This window comes from Bombus bifarius, unplaced genomic scaffold (assembly GCF_011952205.1).
Source record: "Bombus bifarius isolate JDL3187 unplaced genomic scaffold, Bbif_JDL3187 scf7180000009579_frag, whole genome shotgun sequence".
In the NCBI taxonomy this organism is placed as follows: Eukaryota; Metazoa; Arthropoda; class Insecta; order Hymenoptera; family Apidae; genus Bombus; species Bombus bifarius.
The window spans coordinates 1-14,265 of NW_022885208.1; the positions used below are offsets into that span (position 1 = coordinate 1).

The following is a 14,265-nucleotide window of genomic DNA, read 5'->3' on the forward strand; positions in this document are numbered from 1 at the left end:
AAAACGCGATTCGGATGGGTCATCGGGGAGAGCCCAACCTCGCAATCATCAGCACTCGTATTTCACGCCTCCACGGCGGCTTTACAGGCGGACCTCGCCCGTTTTTGGGAAATCGACGAATGAACACCCACTGCACACATTTCGGAAGCGGAACGACAGTGCGGAGAACACTTTCGAAATCACGTTCAACGCACCAACGAAGGGCGATACATGGTCGCTCTCCCATTCAACGAAACAACTCCTTCGCTTGGATCCTCTAAGACAATGGCGATGAAGCGACTCATTTCCCTCTGTCGTCGATTCCAACGAGACAAACGATTCGAAGCCGACTATCGCGCGTGATACAAGAATATGTGGAATTAGGACACATGACGAAGATTACCACGGACAACTGCACGGACGACGGATATTTTCTGCCACATCACGGCGTGATCAAAGAGTCCAGCCAAACTACAAAACTCCGAGTTGTGTTTGACGGATCTGCACCAACCACCACCGGAGTTTCATTAAACGACGTACTTCATACGGGACCGAAACTACAAGATGACTTATTCTTCATCCTTCTAAGATTTCGTTCTCATCAATACGTCATTACAGGCGATGTCGAAAAGATGTATCGACAATTTCTTGTGCGTCCAGAGGATCGAAAATTTCAACAAATTTTGTGGCGCAATTCTGATGGAGAAGTTGACACCTATCAACTTAATACAGTGTCGGGCTGTCAGCGGCCCCTGATCTAGCCATTCGGTGCCTCAAACAACTGGCGGACGACGGGGGACATCGGTACCCACGAGCGGCGACGGTCTTACAGCGAGACTTCTACGTCGACGATGTTCTCACTGGAGTTGATAGAAAGGTCGAGGCACGATCATTGAGAACGGAGCTCACGGAACTGCTTAAACTAGCCGGCTTAAACATTCGAAAATGGGCATCGAACGACCGGGAACTGCTACGAGGACTTTCCGAGCAGGACATAAACGACAAGCTGCTACTAGGCGAATCGCAAACCTTCAAAACTCTGGGTGTGGTTTGGAATTCCTTTGACGATTCGATCCTATATTCCGTAAAAATTAATTCCACCGCCTCTCGAATCACGAAGAGAACAATCAGCTCCGAAATCGCCAAGATCTACGACCCCCTCGGATTATTGGCACCAGTGATCGTCCGAGCTAAGATGCTGCTCCAACGACTCTGGACTTTAAAAATTGATTGGGACGAATCTCTACCAGCTGACGTGCACACGGAATGGAGCAAATATTATGCACAGCTGCCATTATTGAATAACGTGAAGTTTCCACGTAAAACGATAATCAAGGCTGCAGCGGAAATGAATTACACGGGTTCTGTGACGCTAGCGAAAGGGCTTATGGGGCATGCGTTTACCTTCGCATCATCACTCCGGATGGTCATGTCTGGACACGACTCCTCACTGCAAAATCAAAGGTGGCTCCACTGAAATCACAAACCATTCCAAGGCTGGAACTGAGTGGAGCACTTCTTCTCGCATCATTGGCCACCACAGTCCTTCAAGCTTTACCTAGCAACATTTCTCGGACTGTTTACTGGACGGATTCTACAATCGTACTTCATTGGATCAATACATCACCCCATACGCTGAAAACCTTTGTCGCTAATCGTGTGACAGAAATTCAGCAGAAGACTCACACCTCAGATTGGCGTCACATTCCCACTGCCGATAACCCTGCAGATCTCATATCTCGAGGCCAATCACACGAAGATTTCCTGCGACCAACCATTTGGCAACATGGTCCGGAATGGCTCTAACAACCAGAAAGATACTGGCCGACGTGGAACCCAGTACCATTAACTGAAATATCAGAGCAGAAGAATGCAACATGTCTGGCGGTGACTCCCGCTGACCACAGTCTACTGGAGAGATTTTCTTCTTGGCCCAAGCTGATTAGAACTACCACTCGTTGCCTCCGATGGAGACAAAAACAGGATCGAGGGAGACCTCCAACCACACATGATTTAACCAATGCGCATAACAAATTGATCAAACTGTTACAACTCTGTTATTTTTCAGATGAAATCCGCACTCTCCGAACAGATCGAAATTCTGCAGTGAAGGGGAAGCTGCAACGACTCAATCCATTTCTCGACAAAGACGGGATGTTGCGAGTCGGAGGCCGACTCAGTCACTCATCCATGCCGTTCAGTCAGAAACACCCACTCATTCTACCCAAATCCTAAGTCACAGCGCTCATAATCGAGCATGAACACCTCATCAATGTCCACTCCGGAACTCAAGCTACCTTATACGCCTTAAGAAGATCTTATTGGCCTATCGACGGCCGTAGTCAAGTTTGGAGCACGCTGAAGAAGTGCGTCCGTTGCTGCCGAGCTAATCCACCTCCAGTGGATTACATAATGGGCGACCTCCCAGCTGCACGGATAACGAAATCTCGACCGTTTACCAACGTCGGAATAGATTATTGCGGACCGTTTTACATCAAAGAACGAAAGGATCGCAACCGACGCAAAACTAAGGTATATGTAGCAATCTTTATATGTCTTGCAGTCAAAGCAGTCCACATCGAGCTGGTCGGCGACCTCACTAGCGAGGCCTTCATTGCTGCTCTGCGAAGATTCATCGCTCGCCGAGGATTCTGTGTGACAATTTACTCCGACAACGGTACCAACTTCGTTGGCGCCAACAATGAATTACGAGAGCTCCGAAATCTCCTGCAATCCGACGATCATAAGGTAAAGGTTCAGTCCTTTTTAGCCGACCGACGGATCGAATGGCTCTTCATTCCTCCCAACTCACCTCACTTCGGAGGGCTATGGGAAGCTGCAGTGAAGACCTTCAAACGACATTTCAGGCGTGTCGCAGGTAACGAGCTCTTTACATTCGAAAATTTAAATACACTTATCATTGAAATCGAGTCTATGACTCCAGCATCATCTGATCCATTACAACACAGGCTGGGGATACATGGGAGGCAGACGTAGAGAGGACGGAGCTGCGAGCGTAATCGAAATCTCCGGTAAACTGGAGAGCCTGGGCAAGGGAGGTAACCAGAATGGAGGACTAGTGCCTGTGAGCGCAAAACGGGTGTGGATGCGGGTAGTCCGGCTTGGACAAGGAGGAGTTAAAGCAAAACATACCAAGTGTGAGGTTAGGACGGTGGAGTAGCCATATTAGGACGCGTGACAACAGCGCCGCTACACGGGCTACCTGAGGAACTACCCAGACGCAGCCATATTGGCGCGTGCGCCGAAGCGCGTTGCGCGGGCCACTTGAAAGTGACAGCAACTGGCAGAGTGGCAAGTGCTGACCGAGCGACATTTCCTGCCCAACGGGGAAACGGACGCAACCATGGCGAAAGAGAAGGAGGTAGAGGAAAACGCTAGGGGACGGAGGGAAACGGAACTGGCTGCGGAGCCGCCGCACGTTAGCACCTGGAGCGTGACGAAGGCGATGCCGCCAAAGGAGGGACCCTCCCGCTTCACGCTGTACAAGGAGGGAATATAGACTGAGGAAACAACAGAGGAGGAGGAAACCCCCGCCAGACAAGCACCCCGAGCGAAGAGAAAGAAGGCCAACGAATCCCCCGAACTCCCCGCGGACCCGGCTGAAGAAATGAGAACAGCCACAACGGCGGACATAGGAGCCAAACTGATTCGCCGGGCCGCCGAGGTGGCCAAGGCTGCCGAGGCACCCCGCAGCCACAAGGGCACGCAGGGGAAAACCCTGAAGGAGGCGGCGAGAACCATCACCGCGGCCGTGACAGAGATAGTGAGGAGAACGGACCCTGTCACCGACGTACTCGCTATAGCGCAAGGACGCATAGCAACACTGGAGGCGGCGGTAGAGGCACTCCGAAAAGAGCCGGCCTCGCGCCCCACCGCGGATGAGAGCAGCTACAGGGCGCGTCTCGCTGCAGTCGAGCACCATGTAGAGGAGATGAGGTCCTTGCTGCACCGACTGGAGGAACAACTGCAGGGAACAGAAAAAGGAGAAGGAAAGGAGGTCGCCCCTGCCGCGAACACGAGAGGGATGGAGCCTGGAGCCCCAAGCGCCCCAGCGCTCAAGGGAGGCCGAACGGCTGTCACCGAATGGCAGACCGTCGGAAGGAAAAGAAGAGGAAAGAAGAAGGAGGCAGGGAAGAAGCAGCCGGCGAAGCTGATCCCCGAGACAGGGGCGGAGAGCCAGAGGAAAACTCCGGAGAGTGGATTGGAGAACGCACGAAGAGGGGGAGGCAGGGGGCCCCTCCCGCGCGCGCCGCGAACGTCAGCGGTAACAATCACCCTGACGGACAAATCGAGCCAATCCTACGCGGAAGTGGTGGCTGCGGCCAAGGACAGTGTCTCCCTGACCGATCTCGGCATCAACACGATGAGGATGCGGAAGACCATCACCGGAGGTGTCATCTTAGAGGTCCCTGAGGACCAGGGAAGGGAGAAGGCCGCAGCGCTCGCAGCACAGCTGACGCGGGCTCTGGACCCGAACGAGGTCCGCGTGGCGACCTCCTTCCGAGCCGCGGAGGCAAGGGTGTCCCTGATAGACATAGCGGCCACCAAGGCGGAAATCCAGAACACCCTGGCGAGGGAGAGCGGTTGCAAGCCGGAGGACATCCGGCTGGGAGAAATCCGCCCCGCCCGGAACGGACTTGGCACCGTATGGATACGAGGCCCTGCCAGTGCAGTGAGGAAACTGGCCCAGGCTGGAAAGGTCGCCATAGGCTGGTCGACGGCGAAGGTCGAAGCCATCGAACGGAGACCGTTACTGGAGATCCACGGCTGCAAGAGGCAGCGAGAAAGGCTCCCCGTCGCAAAGCGACCCTAAGCGCGCGAACAAGGAGGTAGGCACGGAGGAAGCCACAAACAAGGAAAGAACACCAAAGAACTGAGAATGCGCATCCTCCAGACTAACCTGGGAAGGTCAAGGCGAGCACAAGACCTGCTCCACCAAACCATCCGGGAGATCACGGTCGCCCTAGCGGTGGTGGCGGAACCATACAGAGTTCTGGATGCCCCGGCGTGGGTCGGAGACACGGACGGAATGGTTGCCGTTGCCTGGACATCAACGCCCGGGGCGTTCGCCCACGGAGCCCTGCAGGAACGCGGCAACGGGTACGCCGCGGTCGAGTGGGCAGGGATGATGGTGGTGGGGGTGTACGTGTCACCTAACAGCGGACGGGCAGCGTTCGAAGAATTCCTAGACGGAGTTGGCGACTGCGTCAGGCGACGACTCCCCCGACAAGTGCTCGTCCTGGGAGACTTCAACGCACACTCCACGGAATGGGGAAACGCCAGGACCAACGCGAGCGGCCGCATGCTATCAAACTGGGCCGCGGGACTTGGACTTCTGTTAGTGAACAGGGGCTCGACCAGTACCTGCGTGACGTGCAGAGGGAGCTCCATTGTTGACATAACATGGGCCTCCCCCGAGGCATTCAGGCGGATCTCAGGCTGGAGAGTGGCCGAAGGGGTCGAGACGCTGTCGGACCACCTCTACATATTCATGGAGGTGGACGCACCTGGACCTGGAATGCCGACGACAAACGACGGGCGCGGCCCGCCGAGGGGGAGACACGCGCGCCCACCACCTAGATGGAAAATAAAGGAGAGGAATGAAGATCTACTCCGGGCGGCTGCTATAGCAACAGCTTGGAGCTGGGAGGCCTCAACAACGACGACCGAAGCAGACGTGGAAGAGGAGGCCGAGAACCTCCGCCAAGCCATGACAGCAATCTGCGACGCATCCATGCCACGAGCCACACCGGGCACGGTGCGAAGCAGAGCAGTTTACTGGTGGAACCCCGACATCGCGGAACTGAGGACGAGATGTGTCCGGGCTCGAAGACAGTACCTAAGGGCCCGCCGCTGGCGACGACGCGACGAAGAAGAAGTCTCCTTGCGCTACCGGACGTACCGCGCGCTACGGCGCTCGCTACAAAGGGAAATTAAAAAAGCGAAGGACCGTGCCTGATCCGAACTGGTCGAAACAGTCGAGTCGGACCCATGGGGGAGGCCATACAGGACGGTGACACAGAAACTACGCGCGAAGGACCCCCTGACAACGGCGGAAATGGAACCTGCGCTGCTGACGCGGATCACCGGAACGCTCTTTCCCCCACAAGAAAACAGAGCGGCGGAACGGCCACGGGAAACGACACGACCGCTGGAATGGAGGGACGACTGGGAAGTCACGGAGGAGGAGATATGTGAGGCAACCAGAAGAATGACCGCCCGCAACGTGGCACCGGGCCCGGACGGAATCCCTGGCCGGATCTGGGGGGAAGTGATGGGGGTCACGGCTCCCAGACTCCGGCACCTCTTCACAAGATGCCTGAGGGAGGGAGTCTACCCCCGGGCGTGGCGGACGGCGAGGCTGGTCCTGCTCCATAAAGAGGGCCGACCGACGACCTCGCCGTCAGCGTACCGGCCGATATGCCTACTGGACGAGGTCGGCAAACTACTCGAGAGGGTAGTCGCCGTCCGGTTGGAACGACACATAGCGGGCCAAGTGCCAGGTTTGCACGAAAGCCAGTACGGCTTCCGGAAGGGGCGCTCGAGGATTGACGCGGTCAGACGCGTACGAGCGATTGCGGAGGACATGGTCTCCCGGAAAGGCGTGGCGCTGGCGGTTTCCCTGGACATCGTCAATGCGTTCAACACCATGCCATGGAACAGGATAGTGACGGCCCTGGAGCACTTCGAGGTTCCCAGCTACCTCGTCCGATTGATCCGAGCCTACCTCGACGACAGGTGGGTGTGTTACACCAGTAAGGAAGGAGAGGAAAAGCGATCCGTTGAGCGTGGCGTCCCACAGGGCTCGGTGCTGGGCCCCATACTATGGAACGTTGCGTACGACGAGGTACTACGATGCCCGCTACCCCCAGGCGCGGCCATTGTATGCTATGCGGACGACACCCTAATCCTGGTCGAGGGTCGTGGCTGGCACGAGACGCTGCGCATTGGCGGAATCGCAACGGCCTGTGCGACCCGTGCCGTGGACGAACTGGGCCTGAGAGTCTCCCCTGCGAAGTCGGAGGCCACCTGGTTCTTTGACAGGAAGAGGCGAGGGACACCACCGCCCGGCCTATGCATAAACATGGCAGGTAAAACCGTCCGGGTGGGATCACAGATGAAGTATCTGGGACTCACCATCGACAGCCAGTGGACGTTCGAGCCACACTTCGACTCACTGATCCCGAAGGTGTCAGCGGCTGCCAATGCATTGTGCGGCCTACTACCGAACATCGGCGGGGCCGGAGACGCGGTGCGCCGACTTTACGAGGGCGTCGTTCGGTCACGAGTGATGTACGGGGCACCAGTATGGGCGGACGACCTGATGGCAAGCCGTCGCAGCATTCTGCTCCTGAGAAGACTGCACAGAATGACCGCCATCAGAATCATTAGGGGATACCGGACGGTGTCGCACGCGTCGGCGTCCACCCTAGCCGCGTCCCCCCCGTGGGAGCTGCGGGCGCTGGCGCTCAAAAAGAGATACACCCGCCGGAGAGAATGGCACCCGGGAGAAGACCCCACCGAGCAGGCGGCTTCAAACGACACAGGAACCGTCGAAGAGGACACATGGAACCTGTGGCGATCCCAACTGATCAACGGGAGAAGCGAACACCGAGGCGCGGATGCGGTCCTACCAAACTGGGAGGCATGGAGGAGCCGCCACGGCCTCCCACTCACATTCAGGATGACACAAGTACTCACCGGACACGGCGTGTTCGGCGAGTTCCTGAAGAGAAAACGGCGAGATACGACAGACATCTGCCACCACTGCGGAGAGGGCAGGGACACAGCGCAACACACCCTGGAGCTCTGTCCGGCGTGGGAGCTGCTCCGCTACACCCTGCGGCACGCCGTAGGAGAAACGTTGACCCCCTCAGCGATTGTGGAAGCGATGTTGAGAGGGTCACAGGAATACGAGACCGTCCGCCTCTTCTGCGAGCGAGTTATGCTCGCGAAGGAGCGAGCGGAAAGGGAGAGAAAGAAAAACTCTCAACCCTGCAGGATAAGACGATGGAGAAGGATGGCAGTCAGACGACCCAGAGCCGCCCCGCCTCCACCCCAACGGACTATGACCAGAAGAAGTGACAGCACTAGGGGCAACGACATCCCCCTAACGCCTACTCAATAGCCGGCTCGAACTAGAGAACGCGTGAAGTGGGTGCAACTGAAGTTAATTCATAAGAGAATCCTGGAGCATCCCTGTCATACGCGTCGGGTGGTCATCGTGGAGCTTTAGTTGGTAAGAGTCCGACACTACTGTGCTGTTACGCAATTACTGGAACAGCGGAGTGTCCATGAGGATTTCTCCACGTAAAAAAAAAAAAAAAAAATTTGTATGTGAGTTACTCTGGCTTATCAATATGCCCTGTTCAAAGTTGGCCAAGCTGAATACTGTCACAGGCCTCTATCTTCCTTAATAAGAGCTGTAGGGGATCGAACAATGAGACTACCAATATGTGTACTCGTTAGTGTATTTGAAACAGATCTTGTCGCGAAACGATATCTATACAGACGTTTAGTCACAGTTTATACTGAATCGTTTGCGATCACGTTCGTTTAGTCATAATAGTCAGAAGAAGGTCAAAAGATACAAATTCGTCTTGTTTTACGGTTACATGTAGCGGCGCCATTGTTTTGCCCGGAGTTTATAATTCCTTACAATACCTCTTGATATTCCGAAGCAAAACAACAACATTGTTTGAAGCATATTCTAACTCTTGTGCCGCTACAGAGCTTTTTAAGGCATGGATAAATTGAATGCATCTTTGTTGAGTCTAGATGATCCAGAATGGCGAACTACCGCAAGTAGAGCCACTAATCGAAATACTAGACATGCACATATACGTAATATGTTTAACATGGATAGGAAATTGTTTTGAAATTTAACAATCATTGCAATAAATACATCGGTTCGGAAGTCGTGTTACTAGATACTTATTGTAATATCGTAAAGTAATTCGAATTAGAAATGAGTTGAAAATAGAAAAACCGTGTACGCCGCGATTCTGTGGTTCGTTTACATTTAAGAGTGCCTACGTGACTAAAGGCACGTAGTTGGTAGTTCTTACATAGGTATGATGGAAACAATAGACAACGGTAGAAGAAGGACGGTTTCGCTACGCAAGGCGAGTTGAAAAGTGTGCGTGTTGCGAGAATCAGAGCTAATTGACTCGTCGAAGAGTAGAGTCGTTAGAGGTATCGAGTCGTCGAAGAGTAGAGTTGTGAGAATTGATAGAGTTGTTAGAGAGAGAGAGTGTGTGTGTGTGTTAGATTCGTTGTGACGAGAGTGGTCAAATAACTGTAAAGTTATTTGATATAGATACGAGTATTGCATTTAGTTTCCGTTAAATAAATATCGTTTCCTGTCCAATTTATATATGTATTTTCAATTTAATATTAATAAGTTGCAAGTAATCGGGAAAAAATTTCTATCCTTATTTTCCGATATTACATTATTTTCACAGATTTCAATTCATTTATCCATTGATTGATATTAGGACAAATGAGGAACTTCGCATCTTGTTACATTAACAAATAAAATGTATTGTTCCTGATAAATTGTATGCAGAATAGCATTGGAAATAAAAGACTGGTTTATATTACGGTTCAAGTTACTGATAGTAGGAAAGCAGCGAAGGAAAGTGAGGCAACGTATTATAAAATTGAATCCCTAATTATAGCATGTAGATAGTATTTTGAGTGTGGAAGGAGGACGAAATTATGCACACTCCTTTTTCAATTCCAAGGAAAAACATCATCGATGAGTCAGTTGTCAAAACACGATGGAAATTGCTCGTTGTTAATTGAGCAAGTTTGATATAATTACACAAGCTAAAGATTTAACTTGAAATTTGTTTGAAGAAATTTATTTTTGCTTATACCTGATGTCAAGCGCGGTATTAAGTATCATGCTTTTATAACTATTGTTTTAAATATTTTTGTGTTGAAATATTGTCGTTTGGGTGTCTGTTTTGTACTGGAGGAGTACCCGAAAAAATTATACTCGTCGTGTACAGCTAAACAACTACAGACAGTTGATTCTATTCCTGGAACGCGTTGGATTCGTGTTTACATGGTACGTTGATTGGAATGACTTAGAGGTGGGATACTGGGAGTGTGAGTAATTATGTTTCAGCCAGGATTGGATAGAGAACGCGTTTAATCGACGTTTAAAGATCCGCTTAAAATACACATGCTCTGGTAGTTTCTAATTGGATCGTTATAGATGTCGTATACTTTCTGCTAAATCCGTTTTTGGGAGACATTAAGATGAAAAAGGTCATATTTTTATCTCGTAATGTAGTGTAAATTTCGATGATTTGGCTGCATTGGTTGATTTTATGTATCAGGGTGAAGTAAATGTGGTTCGAGAACAATTGGCTAGTTTTTTAACAACTCTTGAACTGCTTGCTGTCCAGGGCCTTGCCGATTCTACAGGAAAAGATAATGATAGTTTAGTAGAGGTATGTTTTTCAAAATTGTTAAATATGATTAGATATTTTCTGCTGAAATTAAAACAATACACTTGTATCACGTTAAACTGTGTTTCGGGACGACATTTTTATATCAACGTTATTGTTTTTGTATTCGTAATGACGCAATTTTATTTGATACTAGCGCTTCAAAAAAATAATTAAAAGTCAATAGATCTGTTCGTATATTTGATTTGAATGTAATTTAATATATTATTTTTACAAGATTTATATTCCATATACATATATGTCGGGTTAACATTAAGATTTAAGGCGCGTAACGATTCTTCGTTTGAGTTAGCCATCGTTTTACGAGACAGAGATTATATTTACGCGAATATGCAAGATTTTACAAAATATTATGAATATTGAGTTTAATGAATGATAAGATTAACAGACGATAATTTTAACTAATAATTAGATTAATGAGGTACGAATAATATGTCTTACGAATAATAAATTTAACGAATAATGAGATTTACGATTGATAGGTTTAACGAATAATGAATTTAATTAACGCTATTAACAATGTTTCCGGGGTTCAATCGAATCCACGGTCAACAGTATAACTCTTTACTATGCGTAGAATAATTTTAAACACAAAAATACGATTGCTGAGACACTCGGTAAGTTGGTCGATGTATCACTTTCCAAGGCGATCACACGAATGAATATCTGATGAAAATCTTTTTCGCTATACGACTGCATTTGTTTGTTATATGCTCGCTGGAGACATCGAGAAGGTTCCAATCGTTGTTGCTAGGCAATTTCTGTCAAAAGTTTGTTGTATACTCTTTGGAAACATCGAGAAAGATCCAAACGCCGTTACTCGGCAGTTTCTGTCTGGAGATTGATTCCTAATACAACGTGTGTCCCATTATATCGACATCTCTAAAGTACAATTCTATGTGATTTCTAGGGAGAACAATACAACCGATCCACACCTTCGTCAGGCAAAAACGTTTATCCCGTGACCGTGGCTACGTTCGGCGACCAGTTGTCACCTCGAACCCACTTTCGCTTTCACAAATGTCAAACAATTACAAATGACAATTGCTTAATTACAGTTATGATAAAATCTAGGCTAAAGCATTAGAAGGCTTCCTCAAAATTGCAAAGGGAAGGCTCCGGTTTTCCTTTCATCTCCGACACGGCCATTCTATCACACGTCCTCGTGTGCAGTTAAAATACAGAGTTTTTTTAACATTAGACTCGGTGTAACTGATATTATTTACCATTCGATTAGATGTTCCAAATAAGTCAGGGGTCCAGTTCAACAACAAAGCTCTGTTCGAAGATTTGGCAAGCAAGGAAATGAAAGAGAACTCAAATTAGTGTTATAGTTTGTATTCAAAGTGCCAGTTGCACTCCGTAAGTCACCAGTCAGACCGCAATGACACGACAGATCATTTTCGACTCCGCACAAAGCTCTCAGTTTGTTGGATCATATCACCACGTTGGGTGCATTACGAAAGGCAAAAGACACCAGTAAGGATATTATAGAAAGCGCAGGGCACCAGTGAGGATATTATAGAAAGTACAAGCACTACACTGGGAGTATTATAAAAGGCGCATACACTACACTGGGAGTATTATAAAAGGCGCATACACTACACTGGGAGTATTATAAAAGGCGCATACACTACACTGGGAGTATTATAAAAGGCGCATACACTACACTGGGTATATTACTATGACCACAATGCGGTATTAATAATTCCCAGAGATCAATGTGCTCGCATCGTTATTATCACTGTCGCTGTCATCACCGCAGACGTCCAACTCAGCAGGAATGTAACCATCTGGTATCTTTCTCAACTTGTCGTGTCTATCCTTATATGACCGTTTGCCATCTAGAGTTTTTAAAGTATATCTATCCCCCTCTAAAACTTCCGTTATCATGAATGGACCCTTGAATTTCGGATCTAGCTTCGTTTGGTTTCTTTCCTCGTTCTTACGTAACACAAAGTCACCGAGATTGAACCTAACTATCTTCGCTTTCGTTTTGTCAAACCTGTCTTTATCATAACTGGCGCAAGTCTCTATGTTCTGTATCGCCTGTTGCCTTACATTGGAGATGTCTACTTCTTTTTCCTCAATATTATCAGGCAACGATAAGCCGTAGGGCCTTGGTGCCTTCCCAATTAATAATTCCAGAGGACTTGATTTGGTTACACGATTGGTGGTGCAATTCAAAGCTAGTTGTATCTCGCCAATCTCGTCTTGCCAAGATCGCCCGGTCGTTTCCACCGTCGTTAACATATTCTTCAGCGTACTCATAATACGCTCTACCTGTCCATTGGCCCTACTCACACCGGTTGCTATTAAGTGAAGTCTAATGTGTCTATTCTGGCAGAAATTTGGGAAATCTTTATCCGTAAAACATCTTCCTTGGTCCGCCATTACCCGGCAGGGATTACCGAATAAAAATATAGCGGACTTAAGTGCTGTAATGGTGTTAAAGGAATCTAATTTACGGGTATGATACAGGTATACAAATTTTGTAAAAGCGTCGACCAAAACAATGATATACTCCTTCGAGTCATTCTTACCGCTTAATTTGCCCGTTATATCCATGTGTACCGTATGCCAGGGTATGCTGGTCTTAGGTATGGGATGTAGTTCAGCTTGTACTTTACCTGAACTAGCCTTCGAAACTCGACAAGCATGACAGTTCTCAACGAATTTGCGAACATATTTCGCCATTCCTTCGAACCAGTAATACTCGTATAGTTTCTCAAGCGTTTTATCCCAACCTAAGTGCATAATGAACTGATGCACATGGTTAATGACGGACCACCTGAAACCCCTTGGGACAATGGGCAAGCAAAGAGTTCTGCCTTTTCTCTGTATTTTACGATGGAGTGTACCGGACCGTAATTCATACGTATTCGCAATATCTTCCGCGAGCTCTTCGTTTTGCAATTTACGGACGATCTCAGAGATTTGTGGGTCGCGACGTTGTTCTGCTAGCAACCAATCGTCGGAGATTTCAGATAGATCGATTTCTTTCTCTACAATTTTGTTGATCGTACGATGATCCAGATCTACGGGGTTTCTCGAAAAGAAATCTACATGGGCCATTCGTTTGCCTTCCCGATACATAATGTCAAAGGTAAAAGTTTGTAGGTAAGCCCACCATCTGTAAACCCTGTCATTTAAATGTACCTTGTTACTGGATGCCTTCAGAGAATTACAATCAGTGACAACAAGAAATTCCCGACCGTGCAGATAGTGACGGAAATTCTTGATGGCGTTTACCACTGCCAGCGTTTCTAACTCATAGGAATGATATCTAGATTCCGCAGGGCTAGTCTGCTTGCTGTAATACTCAACTACTCTATTTTTACCTTCGACCCTATGCATTAAGATAGCCCCAAATCCTTCGGAACTAGCATCCCTATGTAGTTCTATTGGATAATTGGGGTCAAAAATCATTAGCACCGGCTCATTGGTCAGAATAGAAATTACTTTTTGCCTGATTTTTTTCGTGTTTATCCGTCCAATTTATGTTCTTGCTACCGGAAGTGAGTGCATACAAAGATTTCATTACCTGTGAGAATTTAGGAACAAATTTTCGAAAGTAAGAAGCTAAACCAATGAATTGCCGGAGCTGTGTGACGGTCGTCGGTGCGGGTAAGGAGCTCAAGGCTTGTACTTTACCTTGGTTTGGACGGACTTCTCCGTTATGAATCACATAACCCAGATAAAGTACTGACGTCTTCAAGAAGGAGCATTTAGAAAAGTTAAAAGAGAATCCGGCGTTTACGAGGACGGCGTTTACGAGGAGAGG

At 48.8% G+C, this 14,265-nt stretch overlaps 1 protein-coding gene across 1 annotated transcript; it reads left to right on the forward strand.

The window, feature by feature from the left end:
- Window positions 1-368: 368 nt before the first annotated feature.
- Window positions 369-1,785, forward strand: LOC117215414. The gene is made up of 3 exons (XM_033461799.1): window positions 369-613; window positions 712-1,345; window positions 1,444-1,785. The coding sequence occupies exons 1-3, from the start codon at window positions 369-371 to the stop codon at window positions 1,783-1,785; spliced, it is 1,221 nt and encodes a 406-aa protein (XP_033317690.1).
- The last annotated feature ends 12,480 nt before the right edge of the window (window positions 1,786-14,265 follow it).

Coding starts and splice junctions, on each gene's coding strand:
- LOC117215414 (XM_033461799.1), top strand. CDS start 369: ATGACGAAGATTACCACGGACAACTGCACGGACGACGGATATTTTCTG. Junction 614..711: donor ACAGGCGATGTCGAAAAGAT/GTATCGACAATT, acceptor AACTTAATACAG/TGTCGGGCTGTCAGCGGCCC. Junction 1,346..1,443: donor AAATGAATTACACGGGTTCT/GTGACGCTAGCG, acceptor GCAAAATCAAAG/GTGGCTCCACTGAAATCACA.